At 43.2% G+C, this 25,725-nt stretch overlaps 1 protein-coding gene across 1 annotated transcript in view; it reads left to right on the top strand.

The window, feature by feature from the left end:
* Positions 1-25,725, top strand: part of ATP6V0A2 (ATPase H+ transporting V0 subunit a2) — a 41,204-nt gene that overhangs the window by 1,632 nt on the left and 13,847 nt on the right. Inside the window, exons 2-13 of the mRNA XM_055404671.2 lie at positions 3,436-3,514; positions 6,904-7,001; positions 8,372-8,509; positions 9,593-9,681; positions 10,899-11,025; positions 18,300-18,382; positions 20,338-20,431; positions 21,134-21,346; positions 23,903-24,053; positions 24,708-24,844; positions 25,330-25,517; positions 25,620-25,710. Of these exons, the coding sequence (XP_055260646.1) occupies positions 3,436-3,514; positions 6,904-7,001; positions 8,372-8,509; positions 9,593-9,681; positions 10,899-11,025; positions 18,300-18,382; positions 20,338-20,431; positions 21,134-21,346; positions 23,903-24,053; positions 24,708-24,844; positions 25,330-25,517; positions 25,620-25,710 (1,488 nt within the window). The remainder of the gene's footprint in view (positions 1-3,435; positions 3,515-6,903; positions 7,002-8,371; positions 8,510-9,592; positions 9,682-10,898; positions 11,026-18,299; positions 18,383-20,337; positions 20,432-21,133; positions 21,347-23,902; positions 24,054-24,707; positions 24,845-25,329; positions 25,518-25,619; positions 25,711-25,725) is intronic.

The raw sequence follows: 25,725 nt of genomic DNA, 5'->3' as shown, positions 1-25,725 counted from the left end.
CAGCACATGATGCCCACTTTCCTGGCAGGGGCTGTGCTGAACTGTGAATAAGGAGCCCCGGAGAGATTCAGGAAAGAGTTGTTTGAGAAACAGGCTCCCTTCTTTATAATAGATTTCTTCCATCCTGTTAGTCCTCAGGCCAAGAGACTTCAGTCCAGCTGAAGTCTTAGAGGTTTGAACAAATGCTCTAATTAACTGTGAAGATTCAAGTTTTGTTGAATGCCATTACGTTAGGTAGTAGAGGACGCTTGAGATTCTTCTAAACTGAAAATCAGGGAAAGAAAAAGAAAGTGCTGTTCATCTTTTTCAGAAGTGAAATAGAGTGGAAATGCTCACATTGTGTGATGCTCAGTGTTCAGAGCTCAGGGGTGTATGTGTGTCTGTCTTCAGGATGACTGTCAAGCAGCTAGAGCAGAGAGCTCCATCATAACTGACTCTTTCTGTTCTCTTCTGGAGTTTCTTACTGACTTTATGCTCACTGGATGGGATCACTGACGCCAGTCTTTTCTGGCTTGTGCAGGTGGGAGCGTTTCCCCCTTTTCTTTTAGCGATCCTTCTAAGGGAGGAGAGACAGGACCAGAGTTTCTGCAGTGATAGCCAAAGAGAAGACCTGGAAAAGAAAGGTGATTCAACTCACCAGTAGGACTCAGCGAAGGGCAAGGCTGTCCCACTTTTCTCAGCGTCTAGAGTCTGAGGGCAGTGTTTACCTTTTGTCCGTTAGGATCGCAGATGTGGATACTGATGAAAACAGCACCAGGCAGCCCCTGCTGGTTTTTCTAGGTTAATTATTAGTCTTAAAATGAATCTGTTAAAATGTACTTCATAGCATTAGCCTGGAATTAAGGTGCTGTTACCATCTAAAAAGAAAATAGAAGCTAAACTTCACACAAAAAACCACACAATAGAAAAAACCAGTTACCATGCTGTGTAAGCCGGCAATGGCGGATGTCATGTCCAGTCACGTGTGCTTTGTTGCCACAGAAATTTGCCTCTTAGGAACCCTGGTGTCCGATTTGAGTTCACTAGTGTTTGATATTGAAGAAAAAGACATCAAAACTGAGAAGCCATGTCATTTATAGACAGCTTTTGATGGGCGGCTTCCTCTGCTCATTCTCAGTTCTAACCAGGCAGAGGGTATCTGAATCACTAGGAACTTGAAAGTGGTGACTAGTTTGGATTAGTGTGACTTCCAGAAATGAGTGCAAATGTGACAAACAGAAGTGAGATTAGAATTTTTGTCTTTCTTCTGGTTAGTTCTTTATAGAAGTTTGGAAAACTGAAGAGGCTTTAGGGTAGATATTCTCAGGTTGTTCAAACAGCTTCATGCCATGCTGTTTCTAATTCTCCTTTTTGAGAGTGCCCCATGCCATATGGGCTTCCCTTGTGGCTCAGCTGGTGAAGAATCTGCCTGCAGTGTGGGAGACCTGGGTTTGATCTCAGGGTTTGAAAGATCCCCTGGATAAGGGAAAGGCTACCCACTCTAGTATTCTGGCCTGCAGAATTCCACAGACTGTATAGTCTATGGGGTGGCAAAGAGTTGGACACAACTGAGCATCTTTCACTTTCCACCCCATATAACGCTGCATAGAGGAAACGTAAAATTCTTGCCCTGCGTGCCTTCCAATGTAAATAATTACTGTAATTTAAAAAGTTGTGATGATAATGTATGTCCATTGTGGGAAATTTGGAAAAGCTAAGATAATAACTTCCATGATCCCATTAGCTAGAAATAAACACTTTACCATTTTGGTTAACATTGGCCAAACATCATTTTTCTAATAATATTTTTAAATGTACATGCATAGATATTTTTATATAATTGGAGCCACACTAATAGTGTGTGCATGCGTGCATGCTCAGTCGTGTCTGACTCTTCGTTACCCCATGGATTGTAGCCTGCCAGGCTCCTCTGTCCGTGGGATTTCCCAAGGAAGACTACTGGAGTGGGTTGCCATTTTCTCCTCCAAGGGATCTTCGGGACCCAGGTATCAGACCTGCGTCTCCTGCGTTGGCAGGTGGATTCTTTACCACTGTGTCAGCTGGGAAGCCCCACACTGATAATATGTTTAATCTCCTTCCCACACACAAGTTGTGATTAATTTCCTCATTTTATTAAATATTCTTTTATAATATTTTTTGTTGTTTTAAACTTTGTATGATAAGATATTTAGTACAGGGAAGAGTGTATGAAAACAGTGAATTCCTATATACCCATAATATAAACCCAAGGCGGGAATTCCCTAGTTGTCCAGTGGTTAGGACTTGGTGCTTTTACTGCCAGGACCCCAGAAAGCCATATGGTGCAAAAAAGAAAAAGAAAAAAAAGAAAACTCCCATCAGACAATATCATTTTGAAGCAAATCCCAGATATATTATTTCATTCATAAATATTTCAGTAAGTACCTCTAAAAGGTAAGGACACTAAAAAGATACCATTATCATACCTAAAATTTTTAATAATAATTTCTTAATATAATAAAATACATAGTCATTTAAAACATCATTTTTAATAAATGTAATCAATTATATTACCAACCCATAAGTTTTATACAACTTTATTGATGGGTATCATAAAGTTCACCTGCTACAAGTACAATTTGTTGGTTTTTAGAAAATTTTCTGAGTACTGTGTCCATTGCCACAAGCCAGTTTTAGAGAACATGACATCATTCCAGTAAGGTCCCTTATGCTCCTTTACAGGTCATCCCCCTCCTCACTCGAAGACCCAGGCAGTCACTCATCTACTTTCTGCCTCTAGGTTTTCCTTTCCTGGACATTTCATAGAAATGAAGTCGCACAATATGTGGCCCTTTGTGTCTTCTTTCATTTACATCATGTTGCTGGGTATCTCCTCCCTGATATTGATGTATTAGTTGTTGTTTTTTTCCCCTCTTTTTACTGCTAGTATTCCGCAGTATGGATGTAGACTGTGATTTTCTTAGCCAATTTTCCAGGGTCAGTAGTTTTTTCTCTATCCTTGAAGTTGATCCTCTTCATACATTTTTGTCTGTATCCATAGTTTTTTCTTTTAGGTTGAATTTCTTCATGAGATCATTCTGGACTAGAGGATCTTTTTCAGGCTGTTTTTTTTTAATGTTTTTATTTTATTTTTTGGCTGAGCTGGGTCTTTACTGTGGTGCCTGCACTCTCTAGTTGTGGTGAGTGGGCTTACAGGTCCCCCGCCAGGGACTGAACCTGTGTCCCTTGCATTGGAAGGTAGGTTCTTAACCACTGGTTCACCAAGGAAGTCCCCAGACTTTTTTGAATAACAGTTGCCAAATTGCTTTCCAGAAAAGATGTGTCAGTTTATACTCCCACTCAGTAGTATACAAGGATATGCTTTTCCCTTAAACCCTTGGCAGTAGTACTTTATAAAATTGAAGTTGTTTTTAAATTTTAGAAAATTCAGAGCAAATTTTTCATCCTTCTTCTCAGCTCAACCAGAATGTAAGTTCTTTCCAAAGAAAATTTGTTGGTGAGGTGAAGCGATGTGAAGAACTGGAGCGAATATTGGGTAAGTTTTTTTAAACAACTTAAATAATTATTTTATATAACTGAATATATAAGCAAGCCTTGTTCACTTTAGAAAAATTAGAAAATCTAGGCAAGTAGAAAAGAAAAAAAGAAGTCATCTGTATTCTCACCATTCATGTAATCACTGTTATGTAGGTTTATATTATTGTTCCACAGCTTTTACTGTTCATCTATAAAAGTAGGATTTACATATATAATGATCAGGTTATTTTGTTATTAGCTTTGTGTCTCATTGAATGGTGCTTTAATATCTTTTCCTGTCAGTAAACAGATTGACTCATCATTGTTTTTAATGGCAGCATAGTATTTTATGGTATTACTATACTATGAGTTATTTAGCCAATCCCTTGTAGTTTGTTATAACTTAGAAGCAACATATACATGTTAATATATTACTTAAAATTAGATCAGAGCACAAGGGAGGTAGGAAGTGGTAGATAGGTTGGTTAATAATTTCCTTTTTCTCAGGGATTATTTCCTTTGCATACTTCAGTGTTCTCTGACTGTTAACTGTTAAAACTCAGCAGCTCAAGGCTACTTCCTTTATCTGTAAAACTTTTAACATCTTAACCGAAAATAAAATGCTATTGTTGTCCAGTCGTTCAGTCATGTCCCACTCTTTGTGACTCCGTGGACTGCAGCACTCTAGCCTTCCTTGTCCTTCACCATCTCCTGGAGCTTGCTCAAACTCATGTCCGTTGAGTTGGTGATGCTATTCAACCGTCTCATCCTCTATTGTCCCCTTCTCATCCTGCCTTCAATCAGGGTCTTTTCTAATGAATCCGTTCTTCACATCAGGTGGCCAAAGTATTGGAGCTTCATCTTCAGCATCAGTCCTTTCAATGAATATTCAAGGCTGATTTCCTTTAGGATTGACTGGTTGGATCTCCTTGCAGTTCAAGAGACTCTCAAGAGTCTTCTCCAACACCACAGTTCAAAAGCATCGGTTGTTTGGCACTCAGCCTTCTTTATGGTCCAACTCTCACATCCATACATGACCACTGGAAAAACCATAGCCTTGACTAGATGGACCTTTGTTGGCAAAGTAATATGCTGTCTGGGTTTGTCATAGCTTTTCTTCCAAGGAGCAAGCATCTTTTAAAATAAAATAGTCTTTATCAGTTCAAACCTTGAAGTTCTGATTGAAATACAGAGGGGGGAGCAATTCCAAAGTCACTGTCAGAAAAACCTGAGGATGAGAGAGTTGAGGAGGGGAGATAAGATGACTTGTGGAATGATTTCTAATAGTTAATTATTGTGGATTTTATATTTTTTAACTGGGATTTTTAAGATCAAAAGAAACCTTTGGGTCATCAGCAGCCTGCTACTGCTGCTGCTAAGTCACTTCAGTTGTGTCCGACTCTGTGTGACCCCAGAGACGGCAGCCAACCAGGCTCCCCCGTCCCTGGGATTCTCCAAGCAAGAACACTGGAGTGGGTTGCCATTTTTCTCTCTCCAATGCATGAGAGTAAAAAGTGAAAGTGAAGTCGTGTCCAACTCTTATCGACCCCGTGGACTGCAGCCTACCAGGCTCCTCTGTCCATGGGATTTTTCAGGCAACAGTCCTGGAGTGGCCTGCCATTGCCTTCTCCGCATCAGCAGCCTAGTCCTCTGCATGTTTGAGATCCCAGTCATTGGTGTGGATCATGAAAGACAGGGCAGTATCACACTTCCTTCTTTGCCACGTGTATGAGTCATTGGACAGGTTGTATATTTGGAATGAGTTTTCAAAGACAGGGCAGAATTGACAGGACATTAGACATGCCCAGGGCTTCCTGTAGCTTAAACTGTTTCATAAAGAATCCAGACTTAAAAAGAAAATGAACCATCAAGTAAATTTAGGTATGTGCCGTGCTGTTCTGTGCTTAGTCATGTCCTTCTCTTTTTGACCCCATGGACTGTAGCCCACCAGGCTTCTCTGTCCATGGGGATTTTCCAGGCAAGAATATTAGAGTGGGTTGCCATGCCCTCCTCCAGGGGATCTTCCCAGCCGAGGGATCGAACCCATGTCTCCCACATTGCAGGCGGATTCTTTACCGTTTGAGCCACCAGGGGAGCCCAAGAATACTGGAATGGGTAGCCTATCCCTTCTCCAGGAGACCTTCTCCACCCAAGAATCAAACTGGGGTCTCCTGCAATGCAGGCAGATTCTTTCCCACCTGAGCTACTGGGGAAGCCCGAATTTAGGTAGAATAGGTTAAAAAATTTACATCCGTTTCCAAAAAGCTCTTAAGCCCATTGCTTCCTTATTGGTAAGACATTCTGCCTGTTTTCCTTCCTCTCTTTCTCCCTCTCTCTCTCCTTTCCTTCCTTTCCTCCCTTCCTTCCTTCCTAGTAAAATAACTAGTCAGACTTCTCCAAAACATCGTATCTGGTAATGATTTTTTTACCAGGTGCTGTGATTCATGGGGTCAAAAAGGGTCGGACACGACTGAGCGACTGAACTGAACTGAACTGATGACTTTTATCCTATGGAAAAGGATGCTTCAAGGAATTGAACATGTAAACTAAAAAATTTAAGTTATTTTTGGCTGTTTGAGTATTAGTTTCCTGAATCTAGTGTTGCTGCTACTGCTACTAAGTCACTTCAGTCGTGTCCGACTCTGTGTGACCCCATCGACGGAAGCCCACCAGGCTCCCCCGTCCCTGGGATTCTCCAGGCAAGAACACTGGAGTGGGCTGCCATTTCCTTCTCCAATGTGTGAAAGTGAAAAGTGAAAGTGAAGTCGCTCAGTCGTGTCTGACCCTTAGCGACCCCACGGACTGCAGCCTACCAGGCTCCTCCGTCCATGGGATTTTCTAGGCAAGAGTACTGGAGTGGCTTGCCATTGCCTTCTCCGAATCTAGTGTAAATCGTCCTAAATCAAAGCATCACAGCTAACTGGTGACTCAGGAGAGCCGGGCTCTTTTCCTTGAGGTTTCTCTTTTTGCCGAGAAAGGTTGTTGTGTTTTTCCTGATGAATGTATATTTCCTCCTAATGGCATCTGCAGGGAGTTCACACTGAAATCTCTGGTGGCTTATTCCTGCACTTCCAAGTGTGTTCTTAACTTTCTGCTTCATCTACAGGTGGCAGAGGCAAGTGTGACTCCAAAGTTCTTTAACTAGAGTGTTAGTAATGAAGGACGGGAAATTTCAGAAAATATGTATGTAGGTTACTCTCACTCTATGCTGATCTCTCTAGGCAGAATTATTTTACAGATCTTCAGAAGCAAGGTGACAGAAGACATCTTTCAGTCAGTTGGGACAATCAAGACTTTTGTGCCTTTAGACAGTTTTTAGATAACCTGGGAAAAGTAGGGACATGAAATGTTCTCACTGAAATGTCCTGGAGTAAGTTTTTCAGTCTAATTTGTTGAACTTTTCCACAGCATACTTGGTACAGGAAATCAATAGAGCTGATATTCCCCTCCCTGAGGGGGAGGCCAGTCCTCCGGCACCACCTCTGAAACAAGTGTTGGAAATGCAGGTAACTTGGTTCTGAAGGAGGGTTTTAAGTCACTAACCTCAGATTGGGCTTACTCACTTACTTTATATTGCTTTTCTGCCTTTCTTCTCAAGACTGTGGAATGAAAGTCAAAGAACCATATTATGATTAACTCTCAGTAACAGATTACCTGTGATACATTTTAACTAGAATTCAGTTTTTTTTTTTCTTAGTATAAGACAGGTGGTATTGAACGGAGATTGACAAGAATTAGATCATGAGATCTGGTCATGTAACCTCTGGGCTTCTGCAGGCCTTAGCATGCTTCTGCTACTGCAGGTCATCGAGGCTTCAGGCCTGTGCCCTTCACATTCTCCCCTGATTCACTCTGACCCTTTCTCCTCCAATTATCAGAAGCTAATGTGAAAGTGGTTCCCCATGGCCAGCCAGCAGGATTCCTTCTCTTGGAGTTCAGTGTTGGGGATACCCTGTGAGAGCATGGGTCATTCATTCATTAGCATCCCCCTCCACCCCCATGAATTATCTGTTGAGATTTTGGTTTCCTCATCTGAGTGTTCATCACACTCAGAAATAAACTTGAGCTTTTACAGCCCTTCTAAAACAATTAGTACTGTATAACCAGTACCATTCCATTGCCGACTGCTCTGTTTTACTGGGAGGAAGTCATTTAGCAGTTGGTATATGAATGGACTCTGGAGACAACTATACAGTCCAATGAGAGCAGTCAGCTGGTTTGGCCTGTTTGGTGTGTTGGTTATGATGTAATTACAAATACGGTGATTGCTAGCTATTTATCATTTCTATAAAGCAGAGCACAAAGTAATAAATGTAGTGTGTCAGAGGGTTTGTTTGAATACAAGTTTTCATTGAGTCAGTGGGTTGTTTTACAGATTTCTGCTTCTACTGTTTTAATACTTAAAGTATTGGTAAGGATGCTTGGTACACAAATAATTGTTAAAGATTTGTTCTCAAGTATTTTTATGTCTAATTAATTGAATAAGTGCAACCGCATAGAAACTCAGGCTAGAGACTAGGAATAGGTATGTTTGGGAAAGAGTGTTTTTTGTGTTACAAATAAAAGGAAATGTAGTCTTAGAAGAGGAAGACTCTGGTTTATGGTAATATGTGAGCAGGTGAAGGGAAACCAGAAGAAATAAGACCTGAGATTAGCACGCAGAGTCATCATGGCACCCAAGTGCTTGCCATCACAGGTACCTGAATTAACTAATGAAACAGTAAATAATGAACTTTGAAAACCTGTGCATGTTTTCATATCCCTATCAAACTCTCATATGCATTCTGGCTTTTTAAAGCCTCTCCTGGTTCTGGGGTGCTGTGAAAAGAGTATTAGAGCCAGACTTGGAAGTAACCCAGCTGTCATTGCATTGCAGGAGCAGTTGCAGAAGCTGGAGGTTGAGCTGAGAGAGGTCACTAAGAACAAGGAGAAGCTGAGGAAGAACCTGCTGGAGCTGATTGAGTACACCCACATGCTGCGAGTGACCAAGACCTTTGTCAAGCGCAACGTGGAGGTACTGATGGTGCTTGCGAGGAAGTGCCTTTCTTTCTCTTTCTTTTGGCTGCACGGCTTGCAGGATTTTAGTTCCCTGACTAGGGATTGAACCCAGGCCCCCTGCATGGGAGTCTTAACCACTGGACCACTGAGGAAGTCCCAGGAGTGCGTTTCTTTTATAAAAATCTCATTCCCATAAGGTTTTCTGGTTTTGTTATCAGCTCCTATAGAGATACTGTGTTTTTTAAAAGAGATACATCTTTAAAAAATGAAAGAGATACATTTTGATCTTTCCTTTATTTTTCAGTTGGATTCCATGTTGGTTTTAACCATTTGCCGTTGTTTAGTTTGCTAAGTTGTGTCCAACTCTTTGTGACCCCATGAACTGTAGCCTGCCAGGCTTCTCTGTCCATGGGATTTTCCAGGCAAGAATACTGGAGTGAATTACCATTTCCTCCTCCAGGGGATCTTCCTGATCCAAGGGTCGAACCAGAGTCTCCTGCTTGGCAGGTGGATTCTTTACCACTGAGCCACTTGGGAAGCCCCGGTTTTAATCATAACTACTTCCTATTTGTAAACTGCTTTAGTTTGAAATTGAAAAAAAGACTTTATGATCATGAGAAAAAATTGAACAGTGGAAATCAAACTCCAAAATTTCAGTTTTATTCTTTCCTTCTTCTTAAATTCCTAAAAGTAATGGAAGTTAAAAAAAAAAAAGAAAATCTATATAGGAATAAAGAACAGCCTATGCAGCAATACTGTTCTCAGCCGAGCGTCAGAGAGGGGCAAAGTATATTCCTTCTGGACTTCCTTTCACTTCCTGTGGCAGGTGTGACCTCTGATACAGTTACTCTGTGTTAGGTTAAGGCGATGACATACGTTATAACCAGACTTCTATTATGTGTAAATGTCATCAAGTAGTTTATAAATAAGGAATGGGGAGGTTATCCTTTTTGTTTATCAGAGCCGACTCACATGTCTGAGTTACCTTGGCACCCAGATCTGAGTAGATCTGATGCCTTGCAAACTTGTTTGGAAACAGGACTTGGGAATTAAAGTGTCACTTTCGGTGAGACACGCTTGGTTTCATGTCTCTTTGTAGTTCGAACCCACTTACGAAGAATTCCCTCCCTTGGAGAGTGAGTCTTTGTTGGACTACAGCTGTATGCAGAGGCTGGGAGCAAAACTGGGGTAGGTGACAACTGGCCTGGCGAGCTTCACACTGTCCTTTTTGTCAGTGGGAGATGAGAGTAGATGAGCAGCCACCATCTGCAAGCCTGTGTGGAATGAAAGAAAGTGAATATTTGTATAAGAAAACACTGTACTTGGTATTTGTTGAGTTGAATCACTCAGCTGTATTGACTTTTTAAGTAAATATGATGGGAATTTCTTCTTTTGGTTTCATGAACTGGAAAGAAGGGACAATTATGCCATTCATCATTACTCCATAAGCTTCAAATAGTTGGTCATTGAAGCATCAAGCCCTGTTTTGTTTGGTGGGGACATAGGGGCTAAACTGAGTTGGGTTATTTATTAATCATATTTTAAGGGTCTTTCTCTACTATTTATTCTCTCTGTTTACTCGAACTAATGGTAACTTGTTTCCTCATGTGATTTGTAATCTCTTTTTATTATGAACTTCGGTTCCTTTGCTCCTTATCTGTGGGAATTCAGTGATTAGTGTGAGGCTGTATTCCTTCAGAAAAAACTTATTTTTCCATATGTCAGGTACCTGGGAGCACTCCACCTATTTGGAATCATTTTACATTAATTTCTCTCTTGAGTTGTTTGTTTTTTTTTTTTTTCTGTTTGTTTACTTACTTACCCTGCACATAACATGAATTTCATCCACAAACCTGAGTGCATTCTAACCTGTCGTAAATCATCAAGGAATATTCTCCTCCTTCTCCCAAAAATTGAATGGAAATAAATAAGTTTGCATGTAGGCTCCTTTGCAAGATGGATTTTTTTCTAGTTCATCTATTCACTTAAGGTGTAGTCCTTTGTTGAGGGGGGTGAGAGTCCCAACTTTGAGGGGATTGTGGGGCTTTAGTTCCAACTCCTCACCTGATATAGACCCAGGGCTCCTCTGCCATGCTGACCTTGAAACTCAAGGCCTTGAGATACTGGTTACGTATAGATACTGGCTCCATATCATACGTCAGGACATAATTATGAGGTCCTGTTTTATTTTGAGATTCCAAGAATTTCTCTAAATTATGAGCTCATTTTTACATTGAAGAAGATGTTTCAAAAATGTTTCATCCAGCATTTCAGATGTTGTTCAGTTGGAGAGCTTTCAGGGTATCGTCCCCATTTTGGCAGAAATAAATGTCTTCATCATCCTTTTACTGCAGTTTGATAATATTCATTGCTTTTACTTGACCACAACCTTTATTGTCTCATAGATTTGTATCTGGCCTAATTAACCAAGGAAAAGTTGAAGCATTTGAAAAAATGTTGTGGAGAGTCTGCAAAGGGTACACCATCGTGACCTATGCAGAGCTGGATGAGCCCCTGGAAGACCCTGAAACAGTGAGTAAATGTCACCATCTCCTTTCAGCAGTGACAGACTTGCCCCAGAGCTGGAGGCACAGTCCAGAGTGCAGCATTTGGGTGAGTTGTTCACCAGATCCCTTCCTATCCTTGGATACGTTTGGGGGAAGTTTCTGAGAATAAGGACTTTGTCCTGTTCTACTGAAGTACAATAGGGGCTTTAGCGTGTATACATCACTACTTTCTGAGCTTCAGATCCAGTTTAGGTTTCAGCAGTTGTCCCAGTACTGTCTTTTACAGCAAAGGATCTAGTTAAGAATCACATTTTGGATTTATTTGTCATGTCTTTTTTCTTGGTTGCCCTGCAAGGCTTGCAGAATCTTACTGAACAGATCCCCATCCAGAGGTTGAACCCTGGGCCCTCAGCAGTGCAAGTGCAGAGTCCTAACCACTGAACTGCGAGGGAATTCCTTTCCCACTTGTCATATTTTTTTGGTCTCCTTCATTCTGGGGTAATTTCTTAGTCTTACCTTGACCTTCATCGTCTTGGCATTTAAAAATTATTATAGACCAGTGTTTTGGGTAGAATGCCCCCCTGTTGGGGTTTGTCTGATGTTTTCTCATGATGAAATTCAGGTTATGTGTCTTTGTCAAGAATGTCCTGGAAGTGATGTTGCCTTCTCACTGCTTCCCATCAGGGGCACACGCTTCCTTTGTCCCATTATTGGTGGTGTTCACTTGATCAAGGTAGTGACTCCTAGTCATCTCTGCTGTGAATTTGTAACTCCTTTTCCTTTTTATTTAATACATGTTTTTGAGGAAGTGCTTTGAAACTCTGTAAGTACTCAGTTCCTCATCACATTTTCAATCTGTTAATTTATTTCCTGTTTTATTCAATGAGTTATACTGTTACTTTTTTATTTTGATATTCAAATTCTCTAGATTTGGCCAGCTGGAGCCTATTCAGCTGGCTTTTATATTCTTTTTGCATGTTTGCATCATCTTTTGAATACTTCTTTGCTTTCTTGACAACAGTATATCCAGATTCATTTTGTAATTTCCCTCATGTAGCTCTGGAATTAGCCATTTCTGTAAGGAGCTTAGTTCTCTTTAGTGGAGAATGGTAATTAGAAGCCACGCTGTGGTTTCTGGGTGTGCCCATTGTGAATGAGGTGATGCTGTTTCCAGCCCTGTCAGTGGACAGAGGGTGCACACTTGCGGATGGCTCACCCACTCCCAACCTTATTTCTGTACCTGTGTGTGTATGTGAGAACTGTGACTTTACATCCAGTTCTACTCCACCATAGGGTTCATCCTGATTTGTAGAGTTCATCTGTAGAGTTCATTTCTAGATTTGTAACTCCTTTCTTCAATGGGGAGAAACTCCACTCCCATTATTGTTAATATACTTATTCGATCAGTCCCCTTGTATGTGACCAGTCTGCCCACTGATCTATCTCTGCTGTCCTGCCCTTCTCTCCATACGGAGCTTCAAGTTCCCCAGCCCCTAGACTGAGTGGCCCCCTGGTGTGGGTGCCCTGCTCACCCTACCCGGGTGGCTCTCCTGTGGCATGTTTCCTCACTTTGCTTGGGGTCTGATTTTGCCCTGGGCCCTTAATTGCCCTTCCCTTACCCTCTCCAGGTCCATCCCTGAACACACATCTAAGTCTTCAGGAATGAATTATTCAGGAAGGGAAGCAGAGGAGACAGAGAGGAAAGAGCCATAATTACCTTTTTAAGTAGCTGTGATTTTTAATTTTTTTTTAAGACTTCAACCATAAAAATAACTATTTTGCTCTAAATGAAGATGAATTGATCTACCAAAGGTAGAGAAGGAACTTGGGCTTCTTAATTTTGAGAGAAGTGTTCATGTGTTCTTTCCTGGATTTACCGTAGGAATTTTGGCTGTAATGTTGTTGTTCAGTTGTGTCTGACTCTTTGCGACCCCATGTACTGTAATCCACCAGGCTTCTCTGTCCATGGGATTCTCCAGGCAAGAATACTGGAGTGGTTTGCTCTGTTCTTCTCCAGGGGATCTTCCTGACCCAGGGATTGAACTCAGGTCTCCTATATTGTAGGCAGATTCGAGGGAATAGTTTTGACACATAAAGGAGTTTGGCTGTGAAATGATTTTTATAAGATTTAGCCTGTGTAAATCACACATGTTGGAAAATCTAGTTGGTCAAGCTGTTCATTAACCATACACTTATAATATAGCAATATGTTAATTATCCATCACCTGTGACCTCTGAGACCTCTCCATGGGAAGCTGAAGATTAAAACTGTTCTGAAGTAGCATTTACATATTCTTTGAGTTTTTTCTTTATTGAGAACGTATCATTCTAATGCAAAACATAAAAATTTTTAAAAATACAATTTCTAAGCTCTTCGGTACTGAGTTTATACCAGTATGTTAAAGGGCATTAAATGTCTGTGAAGAAGTACAGAGACATGGATAGACATGGACAGAGATGTGTGTGTATATGTATATTTTTAATTTTCTTTTTAAACATTTATTGCTGTATTTTTGATTATATTTGGCTGCGCTGTGCTGCATCTTTGTTGTTTTGCATGGGCTTTCTGTAGCTGTGGCAAGTGGGGTCTACTCTCTAGTTGTGCCTGAGCTTCTCATTGTGGTGGCTTCCCTTGTTGCAGAGCATGGTCTCTAGGTCTTGAGCTTCAGTGCTTGTGGCTTAGTTGCCCTGTGGCACTTGGGATCTTCTGATCCGGGATCAAACCCGCTTCCCCTGTATTGGCAGGCAGATTCTTAACCACTGGACCACCAGGGAAAATTTTAAAAGTTTTAATTTTCTTAAAAGCTTTTTTTATTTCTAATTTTTTGTTGAGGTATAATTGACAGAAATGTGTGTCTTAAAGCCACAAGTCCTCCCTTCCCCATGATTATGAAGGAAATGTGAGCTCGTTCTAGAAAACTGTGAATAACATAGAAAACACGGAGATGGAAATCAGTCACCTGTAATCCCCCTGTTCAGAGAGGCTTACTATTTACCTTTCAGTGTGCATTCTGTTCGTCCTTGTTCTGGGGAGGATGTGAGATTTGGTTTGGTAACTTTTACTCAGATTCTAGGATTTGTTTGTAGTGTCATGTTTAGTATCTTTTGGGTCCAATGTCTGACCTCTGAAAGTCCTTACAAACCCCAGAGTGTATTTCTAGCCATTTTCTCCTTTGTCAGTATCATTTTTAGTTGCTGACCAGTCTCTCTGTCAAAGTTAGACTCAGGCATGTGATTTCAGATCTGTGTTTTTTATATTACATGTATATCCCTGTTCCATGTTATGTCTTCGGTGGTTGTATTCCCTGACACTGTACCATTTTTAAAATCATTAAGGAATGGTCAAAGTAATTCACTATAAATGCCATTTCTTTTCTCCTCCAGTGTAGTTTCTTTAATAGTTTATCTTGAAATAATTTCAGTTTACAGAAGAGTTGCCAGAAGAGAACAAAGACTTACCCTGTTCCTTCCCAACTGTTACATTTTGCTGCCTGTACTCTGTCACCCACGTTCTGTGTATCTAGTCCCATTTTCTTTTTTTAAAAAAAGTATCTATTTTTGGCTGCACTGGGTCTTCATTGCTGCGCACAAGCTTTCTCTAGTTGTGAGTGGGGCTACTCTTAGTTGTGGTGTAAAGACTTCTCATTGTGGTTTCTCTTGTTGCAGAGAACACGCTCTAAGCTCATGGGCTTCAGTAGTTGTGGTACACGGGTTTATTAGTTGCTCCTTGGCATGTGGGATCTTCCCGGACCAGGGATCGAACCCGTGTCCCCTGCATTGGCAGGCTGATTCTTATCCACTGTACCATCTGCAAGTCCCATCCCCATTTTCATTCGTCTCCTTGCAGACCTTCTGAGAGGAAGCCACGGATAAGTGTCCATTGCCCGTCACAGGAATGCTGTTTTGGACTGTAACCCACCAGGCTCCTCTGTCTATGGGAAGAATCCTGGTATGGGTTTTCATGCCCTCCTCCAGGGGATCTTTCCAAACCAGGGATGGAACCATGTCTGTTATGTCTCCTGCATTGGCAGGCAGGTTCTTTACCACTAGCACCACCCGGGGAAGCCCAGTAACCATGATACAACCCTCCAAATGAGAAAAAGCAACATGGATGCAACACTTCGGTGCAACACAAACATGCCCTTCAGACTCCTTACAGTTTGCCTTGTTTCCTTGCTGGTCCACTGCCCTAGGGGAGACTGTGACTTGCGTTCGGGACAGACATCGTGTTCTGTGGGACGACCCTCCTTTGGGGTCCCTTCAGCGCTTCCTCATGACCATGCTCTGAGCACACGTTGCTGATGGGAACATGGATGCTCTGATCCTCTCAGCACCTCCCACCAGGGGGCATGTGATGTTGGCCTGGTCATGTTGGTGTCCGCCAGGTTTCTCCACGTTCATGTCACCCTTCTGCCCTATTTAACTGTTAAGTGGTTGCTGAGGAGGTATTCCAAGGTTATTGGTCACTGGGGCCTCAGTCCTCACCAAACTTCTACCCACCCCCGTCAGCCTCCATGGCGGCTCTCTGGAGCTCGTCGCCTCTGTCGTAGTTGCCAGCATTTTTCCTTCTGGGCTTACTGGTTACCATCCTGCAGAAGGCAGTGCTTTCCCTGCCCTCACAGTCACTTACTCATTCATCCACGAACTCAGACCTTCCTCTTTATTTGATGACTTGTATTCTGTTACGGTCCTTTTTTGTTTCGATGCCCAAATTGTCCGTGATTTGGCCACTGGGAGTCCCTTTGTGCATGTTTCTCTGGCCTTTGGCACGTTCTCAGCATTCAGCAAGCAGTCCCTTGCTAATTGTCAACATAGGATGGTCCTGCTCTCCACCTTTGGTCAGCCATTCCTTCAAGGACCCCTGGTACCTTTTAGTAGAGGATGGAATTTAGAAACCAGGATCTGGGTGTTTGAGTTCTCGTTGTGTACTGGAGCGCTGTTGTTTCTGGGCCCTTTCAGTAGTCAGACATGCACACACACCACACAAACACACACACACACAGCTGTAACCACTTCTGCAGCTACCTGTGCACATTTATCATAGACCATTTGTTCAGGGACTTTCCTGGTGGTCCAGTGGTTAAGACTCCGTGCTGCCAGTGCAGGGCGTGTGGGTTCGATCCCTGGTCAGGAACCAAGGCCTCTTATGTCCTGTGGTGCAGCCAAAAGAGTAAAAAAAAAGAAAAACAACAACCCCAAACCCCTTATTTGTGCTGACTATAACCTACAGTTCTAGATGTCTGTTTTTCTGTCTTTTTCACTCTCTTCTGATAGTGAAAAATCTGGCTCCCCTTATTGACAATATAGTTCACGAATTGCGTAATTTAGGTATTTATTCAGTGTACCCAGCCTCCCAACCACATCAACCGTCTTCTCTTCCCACCGCCTCCCTGCCCTCCCCTATCCCCGGCCAACTTGTGTCCTTACCTTTAGGATCCCACTGCCTCTGCTTTGCCTGAAGGTCCCCAGCCTGTTTCATGTCTCACATTATTTCAAGGCTTTTAAAGCCATCGTTTAAATACCATCTCCCATATGGATATAACTGGCTTGGAACTCTGCCCCAAATACCAGACTTCTGTTGAACTGGCTCCTCCATAACTTTGAAGTTCCCTGAAGACATTTCCACAGGATGGTTAAAACTGAACTCCCAATCTTCCCCTGCCCCCAGACCTGATCTTCCGGCTTGCCTGTCTGAGTCAGCGACAACTCAGCTCTCATCCTTCCAGCGTCCAGAGTGATTCCTGTGGAACTAGTCAAACTCCCCCCACCACACCCCCAACCTAAAACCCTCCCTTGGCTTCCTGTCTCAGTCAGCCAAAAGCTCAAAGCCTCCCAATGTCCCATCCGGTCACCCCTCTGGCCCTCGGTCTGGCCATTTCTCTTCAGGCAGGCTGGCCTTACCACTTCCCTTCATCTTGCCTCTGTCTGAGCTTTGTCTTGGCTCGAGAGGCTTTTCCCCAGGATCCATGTGGCTTGCTCCTTACACCTTCACTCCTCTAGACCCAGGTGTCACCTTCTCCAGGAGGCCTTCCCTGATTGCCTGATTTAAAATCGCAGTCCCCAACCCGCTTCTCCCTGTCACCCCCCTCCCCCCAGCTTTATTTTCTTTTTTATAATTATTTTTATTTTTGGCTGCACTGGGTCTTTGCTGCTGCATGGAGTTTTTTCTAGTTATGGTGAGTGAGGGCTACTTTCTGGTTGTGGTCCTTGGGCTTCTCCCTGTGGTGGCTTCTCTTGTTGCAGAGCACGGGCTCCAGGCTCACAGGCTCAGTAGTTGTGGTGATGGGCTTGGTCACTGCATGGCATGTGGGCTGGACCAGGGGTTGAATCCATGTCTCCTGCGTTGGCAGGCAGGTTCTTTATCCCTGAGCCACCAGGGAAGCCCAGCTTTGTTTTCTGTATCACCCTTATGTCCACTTGGCTTATTATGCTCTTTCCTTGTGTCTCTCACTGCCAGCCTGGATACAAGCTTCCCTCCCTTCCTGGGTCAGGAACTTTTGTCTGTTTTGTTCACTGCTGTGTTCCTAGCACCAGGAGCAGCGCCTGGCAAATAGGCCGAAAACCTATTCATTGTTAGTTGTAGAATACTTGTAAACACAGTCAGTTCTCATTATTTGTATAGTTATATTGTACAGTCTCCATGAGAACCGAGCCATTGCTCCTAGGAGAAGCATAGGGTTGGGTTCCTTTGAGCCTCTGGCCACAGTGTTTTTGTCAGCTGATCAGGCCATAACCTCGTTTTATGTGTGTTCTGTTTAAAGACACCTTACTTAATATATACTGTTGATTCATTAGCATTGAACTCACTGCCAACCCACGCTAGCGTGCCTGTCTGAGCGACTCATATGGGACACACTTAGGGCACCTCACAGCCTTCCTGTGCTCAGGAACACTAGGCAACACTTCAGCACCACCCCTGAGGACCGTTTCCAATACCGAAATTACCAACAGAAGGCACAGAAATGTGGAAGGGTTGGCGCTAGACAGACCACAGAAAGGACATGTGTTTACAGTGTGAACTAATGGTCACCTTGTTTGACCTCAGCTGGAATATGCACTTTGGGGAACTCAAAATGTTTGTCGCTGCATGTCTGCAAATGAGTGAAAAATGCTGCCAGTTTTGGTTTTGGGAGTTGTTATCTGGAGTGAATTTGCAATTGTGGAATCTGCAGATAATGAGGATGGACAATGTTTGTTGAATGAATGAACACATTAATGAACTAACTCTGACAGATTATGAGCTGCCAGGGTTTTCAAAGTTCTACCTGCAGAAGTAACAGTCATCTTTATCCTTTGTAGGGAGAAGTCATAAAATGGTATGTGTTTTTGATATCCTTTTGGGGAGAGCAGATTGGCCACAAGGTTAAGAAGATATGTGATTGGTAAGAAAAAGAAATATTTTATTTCATTTATTTCTTCATTCTCAGTAACCTCTAGTTTTCCTTAAATAGGTCTCTGAAGAGTAGCACAGTGGTTGCAGAGGCTGCTGGGCTTTGTTAGGTGATTTCTTTGCTGTAATGCCATGTTTTCAAACATTTAATTTGTCATCTGCCTTGCCAGTGTAATACTTAAGATAATTTAAAAGTAAACACCATGTTTTTAACATTCCCAGATTTGATTTCTTTCTTGGGAATGAAGGCTCAAGATCAGTCGGGGAAGGAATCCAGTTATTTGCTGCCTTTCTGTTGCTTTGAGCCACGCATCAGCATATCTGTCCTCCTGGAGCTGTGGCTCATCCTTTGTCCAGCCCTTTGCCCTGGGGAAGGGGGCCTGGCGAGTGGTAGAGAGGGTGGGCTCAGAGGGGCCCACCTGCCAAATGAGGTGGCACAAGTAAAAAGACTCTCGGACCACATGAACCTTCAAGAAACGCAGAGCAGTGTCCCAGCAAGAATCAGTCTGTGTCTTAGTTTTGTCACTAGTGGGGAAATAAACACAGCCACACCAAAACTCAAAAGAATGGCCTTTTGTTTTCTTATACTCTGGGAAATTTTAGCTGGCCTTGCTTCTTGAAGGGGTAAGGGTGGGACTTGGTTATTTCCTTTGGATCAGTGTTCACCAGAGTTTGATACACAGTCACTGGTGTTATGAAAAGTAATTTTAGGTGTTACATGGGCAAGCTTGTTCTTACTTTAATAGATGTATATTTATTTTTATGTAGATGACAAAAACTATAGCCAGCACATAAACCCCTGACTTCACAAATATCATTGCTTAAGATAAAGCTAGAGTAAGAATTTAATTTTGATGGTCAGAGCGTAGAGAGAAATAGAAAGCTTGGCATTCAAATACTGAGGCAGCCTGGGATATCTCGCAGCTTGGGAGGTGTGGCCCTGCCCCCGCTTTGACCTGGTGTCACATGGCCCCAGGGGATGTTTACTGTGAAAGTGAAAGAAAGTGAAGTCGCTCAGTCATGTCGGACTCTGCAGCCCTATGGACTGTAACCTACGAGTCTCCTCCATCCATGGACTTTTCCAGGCAAGAGTACTGGAGTGGGTTGCCATTTCCTTCTCCAGGGCGTCTTCCCGACCCAGGGATTGAACCCAGGTCTTCCACTTTGCAAGCAGATGCGTTTACCGTCTGAGCCACCGTAGCACATGTCAAGGGCAAGTGCCAGGAATCCAGAAATTTTTTCTCCCTTTATTTTCTTTTTTTTGTTTCAAGTTTTTTGTTAAAAAAAAAAAAGGATTATAGTTAGTTGCTTTACAATGTTGTATTAGTTTCAGCTGGAAACCCTGTGAATCAGCCATATGTATACGTATATCTCCTCCCTCTGGAACCTTCCTCCCACCCCTCTTGGTCATCACAGAGCACTGAGCTGAGCTCCCCGTGTGGCGCAGCAGCTTCCCGCTAGCTGTCTGTTCACACATGGTAGCGTATGTGTGTCAGTGCCGTCCTCTCGGTCTGCCCATCCTCTCCTTCCCTGCTGTGTCCACCAGCCGTCTCTACGTCTGAGTCTCCTATTTCTCTCTCCTTTTATTTAAGGTGGTTATTGTATGTTCTTTGATTTATGGTATATACTCCCAGCTTATGGGTCATGGTGGATTTAGAACGTTGAAATTGGGAATGAGCTTTTAGGAATCATTGAGAGCAGAAATGGAATTTGGAGCCAAGAGAGAGTTGGCTAAATCTGTGGAATTCAGTGGACATTTGTCCAGTGTCCATCTGCAAAGCCTTAGCACGGCCGGGTGCCTGTCTGCACCTTTCTCTCCCAGAGGGCTACTTTTACTCTGGTTTGGTGGAAATAGGCCCAGACGGTATATTAAACTTTGCTCCAGCTTTCTACTCAGCTTCTTGTAGTTCTGATGGCTGCGGCGCTATCTTGAATCCTGTCTTCTAGTTACCACTGCCACGTTTACCCCTACCCGAACACAGCCGAGGAGCGCAGAGAGATCCAGGAGGGCCTGAATACCCGGATTCAAGATCTTTACACCGTGAGTGAACCAGAAACTTCCCTCCTTATCTGAGGGCTTGGGAAACATTTACAGATTCATTTAGTTTCTTTTTTAATATAGAAAATTTTGGTTGTGGACAAATCAAGATATTTTAGGGAGACTGGAATGTCACCTCCTTCCTCTTTGTGGGCGTTTCATTTTAGCAGCCTGTTAGAAACCTAGATGGTTTCTAAATGATGGGGCTTTAAAAAAAAAAAAGAGTCTGGTTATCTTTGATCTGTTGAAGTGTAATTCTTCATCAGACAGGATAAGTGAGCCCATGTAAAGTGCTGGCTGTAATTTTACCGGCACTGTTTTAAGTCATCTTTCTGCTTAGAAGTTCACTATGACCCATTTGAACGAAAGAGGGTTTCTTGGCAGAGTGGGTTGGGAATTGGTGGCTTTTGGTGTTGACAGGAAGTGGGGTGAGGCGGGAGTGGGTAAGAACTAGGGACCTAGGTCTCTGGGCCCAGCCAGGCCATGATGCTGACCCGGGGACCACAACACCTCACTGTTCCTGTACCGGGCTCTGGTTCGGGAGAGGCAGCTCCAGGCCTGGAGGAGAAGGACTGAACTTCCTTAACTGTCCCCAGAGAGGCTGGTGCCTGAAATCCCCCCATCACCATGGAGAGAGTCCCCCTCGAGGAGGTCAGGTGCCTGGCAGATGCTCCACTGAGATCCCTCGTGTTTGTCCTCACCCAGGTTCTTCACAAAACTGAGGACTATTTAAGGCAGGTGCTGTGTAAAGCTGCCGAGTCGGTCTACAGCCGTGTGGTCCAGGTGAAGAAGATGAAAGCCATTTACCACATGCTGAACATGTGCAGCTTCGACGTGACCAACAAGTGCCTCATCGCGGAGGTCTGGTGTCCTGAGGCTGATTTGCACGAGCTGCGAAGGGCCCTGGAGGAGGGCTCGGTGAGGCAGCCCTCCCCTCCCCTCCCCTCTCTCCCCTCCCCTCCCTTCTCTCCCCTCCCCTCCCCTCCCCTCCTCTCCCTGCTGGCCCTTTTCTGCCCAAGGTTGGAGCGTATCTCATCAGGCTCAGGGAGATGAGATAGACTGGAGAGGATACCATGTCAATGCTTTTGAACTGAAATTGCAGAGTCAATCACTGGAAGCTCTGTGCACATGCATTCTTTTTTTCTTAATTGAAGTTTAGTTGCTTTACAGTGTTCTCCTATATATGGTAAAGTGATTTGCACAGGCTTTTTAAAACAAACTTTTCATTTTATATTGGAATATAACCGATTAACCATGTTGTGATAGTTTCAGGTGGACAGCAAAGGGACTCAGCCATACCTGTACAGCTATCCATTCTCCCCCAAACCCCCTCCCATCCAGGCTGCCACATAACATTGAGCAGAGTACCCTGTACTGTATAGTAGGTCCTTGTTGGTTATCCATTTAAGTATAGCAGTTGCAGTGGCATTTTTAATTTGCTCGTTTGAGTAAGTAGTTCAGTGACATGTTTTAAAAGTCAAAAAAATATTAAAAAATATTAAAGAACCAGTGAAGGGACTTCCTCTTACCCAAAGCCTCAGTTTTGTTCAGTTCCCCTGCTCAAAGACAACCCTTATTTTAGTTTTATTATGTCTTTGAGTTTGTTTCTTAATCATAGATAAATAGAAATACGTGAAAGGGGAGAATTCCCTTCCTTCACAATAGATTATGTGCTATTTATATTTTCTTTTCTTTTAAGAAAACTTCCCTCTTTTTATAGCTATTTAATATCCTTCTGGAATGGAAGTTACATGGTTTATGGAACTAGTCCCTGGTCATTTAGGTGGTTTCCAACTTTACGAATACCACCAGCACAGAGACTAACACTTGACCTTTGACAATTCATACACGCACAGATTTGCCTCTGGGTAAATTCCCAGGGTGGAATTGCTGGATCAGTTTTGCCAGATACTTGCCAGATGAATGCAACCAATTGTTGCATTTCCCCTATTTTGAGTGAGGGTGAATATCTTTCTTTCATTAAAAAAAAGAAAAATTTATTTATTTTATTTTTGGCTGTGCTAGATCTTTGTTGCTGCTCTCAGCTTTTCCCTAGTTGTGGCGAGTGGGGGCTACTCTCTAATTGTGGTGGGCTTCTCTAGTTACAGAGCATGGGCTTAGTTGCCCCTAGGCATGTGGTATCTTCCCAGACCAGGGATCAAACCCAGGTCCTCTCCATTGGCAGGTAGATTCTTAACCACTGAACCACCAGGGAAGTCCTGAATATCTTTTTGTATGTTTAAGAGCCTTTGAATTTTCACTTTCTGGTAAGCTCTCTGTTCACATGCTTTGCCCGTTTTCCACTTGGGGGTTGGTCCTTTTCTTACTGATTTCCTTAGCTTGTTGTCTGTGATACAAGAACAAATATTCTCCCCCATTCTGTTGCTTGTCTTACGGCGTTTCTTTCTGTTTGTTTGCTTTGGTCATGCGGAAGTGTTTGGTTAAATATACTTCCATTTATTCAACTTGGTTGAACCCATTAATCTCAGTTCCTGTGGTCTCTGAACTTTGCTGCTGCCGCTAAGTCGCTTCAGTCGTGTCCGACTCTGTGCAACCCAAAGACGGCAGCCCACCAGGCTCCCCCGTCCCTGGGATTCTCCAGGCAAGAACACTGGAGTGGGGTGCCATTGGCTTCTTCCTCTGAACTTTGAATAATAGGTTTTTCTCACTTTAGGACTATGAGCTCAGTCTCCTGTGTGAGTTTTTTTTTAATTAGGGTATAGGTGTTTTACAATGTTGTGTTAGTTTCTGCTATACAAGAGTTTTTTTCTGTATCAAAACTTAGTTCTTTACTGAAAATAACAGGTTTACATACTTCAGTAGACAAAGAAACATGTTTTCTTATGAACTTTTGGTTAATCACCTTGTTTCTTCACGTAATTCTGTGATGGTACAAAAATATCAAAATAATGATGGCATAAAAATAGTTATTTTGGAGTATGGGGCATCTGTTGTTTTTATTTAAAGATCTAGATGATTCTTATTTATTGAGGTAGCATCAGTTTTGAGAGACATGACTGGTACTCTAGTGCATATGTGTGTATATAAGTAGCCCCAGGGTCGCCAATATAAAACTGGAATTTTAGTGGTTTATCTCCTAAAAATGTTCAAGAGAAATTTAGAGACAGCTACAATATTACCTAATAAAAATGAAATATAAGGAAGAATAAATCAGAATGTCAGTATGGCAACATTGTGGTTTATTTTTGTTATACTCATCACTGCCCACTTCCCACCACTCAGCCTTGCTAGATTCTTCCTTCTGTAAGAGCACAGACCCCCAGGCGCACCCCACCCCCACCCCAGGAGCCGTCCTCAGTTCCTCCTGTCACTCCTGCTATACTTGAACCTCTTGTGGGGTGGTGATCAGTACCTCCCCATGTGGCCTGCAGGGCCTCATAGCAGGCCACCAAGGTTTGTTGAAAGAGCTCTTGGGTGGTAATTTTTTCTCTTTTTCTTTTTTTCACGTGAAAGAGAGAGAGCGGCGGCACGATCCCCTCATTCATGAACACAATCCCGACAAAAGAAACTCCCCCAACTCTGATCCGTACCAACAGATTCACCGAGGGGTTTCAGAACATCGTGGATGCCTACGGGGTCGGGAGCTACCAAGAGGTGAACCCAGGTTGGAAGCCTGAATTTGCCAGGCTTTATATTTTATACATTCTGTACATCACTGCTGTTTTTTTCCCCCTATGAGAATGTAATAGATATTTGGAAAAATAGGCTCACTAGTAACTGTTTTGTTATTTAGTATAAACTGTTTATTTTATTTTTGAACGTGTCTGGCGACATGTGGAATCATACTTCCCCTGCTGCTGCTGCTGCTAAGTCACTTCAGTCGTGTCCGACTCTGTGTGACCCCATAGACGGAAGCCCACCAGACTCCCCCTTCCCTGGGATTCTCCAGGCAAGAACACTGGAGTGGGTTGCCATTTCCTTCTCCAATGTGTGAAAGTGGAAAGTGAAAAGTGAAAGTGAAGTCGCTCAGTCGTGTCCGACCCTTAGCGACCCCACGGACTGCAGCCTACCAGGCTCCTCCATCCATTGCCTTCTCCGATACTTCCCCTAGCCTGGGATTAAACCCATGCCCCTGCATTGGAAGCATGCAGTCTTAATCACTGGACCACCAGGGAAGTCTCTAAAGTGTTCTTTTTAACCTGTCCATTTTCTCTTGAGAATTTGGGAGAAAGTCAAGATCATTATATGCAGTCGTGTTTGCATTAACTAGAAATTTCTGCCTCTGCTGCCAATCCGATATCTCTTGCTTTTCCTGCAGCTCTCTTCACCATCATCACTTTCCCCTTTTTATTTGCTGTGATGTTTGGAGACTTTGGACATGGCTTTGTGATGTTCTTATTTGCCCTCCTGTTGGTGTTAAACGAAAATCATCCCAGACTAAATCAGTCACAAGAGGTAAAAACATAAACCCTCCAGCTCATTATCTCCAGTGAGGCAGCATTAGTAGTGATTACCTTCTGGTTGATTAGAAAAAGAGACATTTAAAAATGTTTCATTTTTGGCGATAAACGTAACCCACCTGACTGAGACCTAGGTGGAGTGGGTCTTCATTCTTGTGTGATGGGATCATGAACTTGATTTTTATTTATATATATATATTTTTAAAGTGTTTATGTATTTGACTGTGCTGAGTTTTAGTTGCAACATGTGTGTGGCATCTTTAGTTGCAGTGTGCACACTCTTAGTTGCAGCATGTGGGATCTAGTTCCCTGACCAGGGATGAAACCCGGGTCTCATGCACTGGGAGTGCAAAGTCTTAGCCACTGGACTGCCAGGGAAGTCCCCATGGCTTGACTGTGATCTGCCCGGAGAGGCGTGGTTAACAGTGTGCCCAGACTGACTTGATCACTGTCTCACTCAGCACACTTTGCTCCCCACAGATCATGCGGATGTTCTTCAATGGTCGCTATATCCTCCTGCTGATGGGGCTGTTCTCAGTGTACACGGGCCTCATCTACAACGACTGCTTTTCCAAGTCGGTCAACCTCTTCGGCTCCAGGTGGAACGTGTCTGCCATGTACAGCTCCAGTCACAGCCCAGAGGAGCAGAAGAAGATGGTGCTTTGGAAGTGAGTGTCTGCCCAGCTGCCAGATGGTGTCTAAGGTGGAGGGCCTCACTCCGAGGCTCCCTCCCCATCACAGGAGGCCCTCAGCCTTCTTTTGTGTTACAGTGACAGCATCGTCAGGCACCACAGCGTGTTGCAGTTGGATCCCAGTGTTCCCGGAGTGTTCCGAGGCCCTTACCCTTTTGGCATTGATCCTGTGAGTATACTCCTC

Source organism: Moschus berezovskii, chromosome 19 (genome assembly GCF_049115385.1).
Source record: "Moschus berezovskii isolate FMDL1 chromosome 19, NW_MosBer_1.0, whole genome shotgun sequence".
Lineage (NCBI taxonomy): Eukaryota > Metazoa > Chordata > Mammalia > Artiodactyla > Moschidae > Moschus > Moschus berezovskii.
Note: the sequence above shows the minus strand (reverse complement) of the source record. Positions and strands in the feature narration are given on the sequence as shown.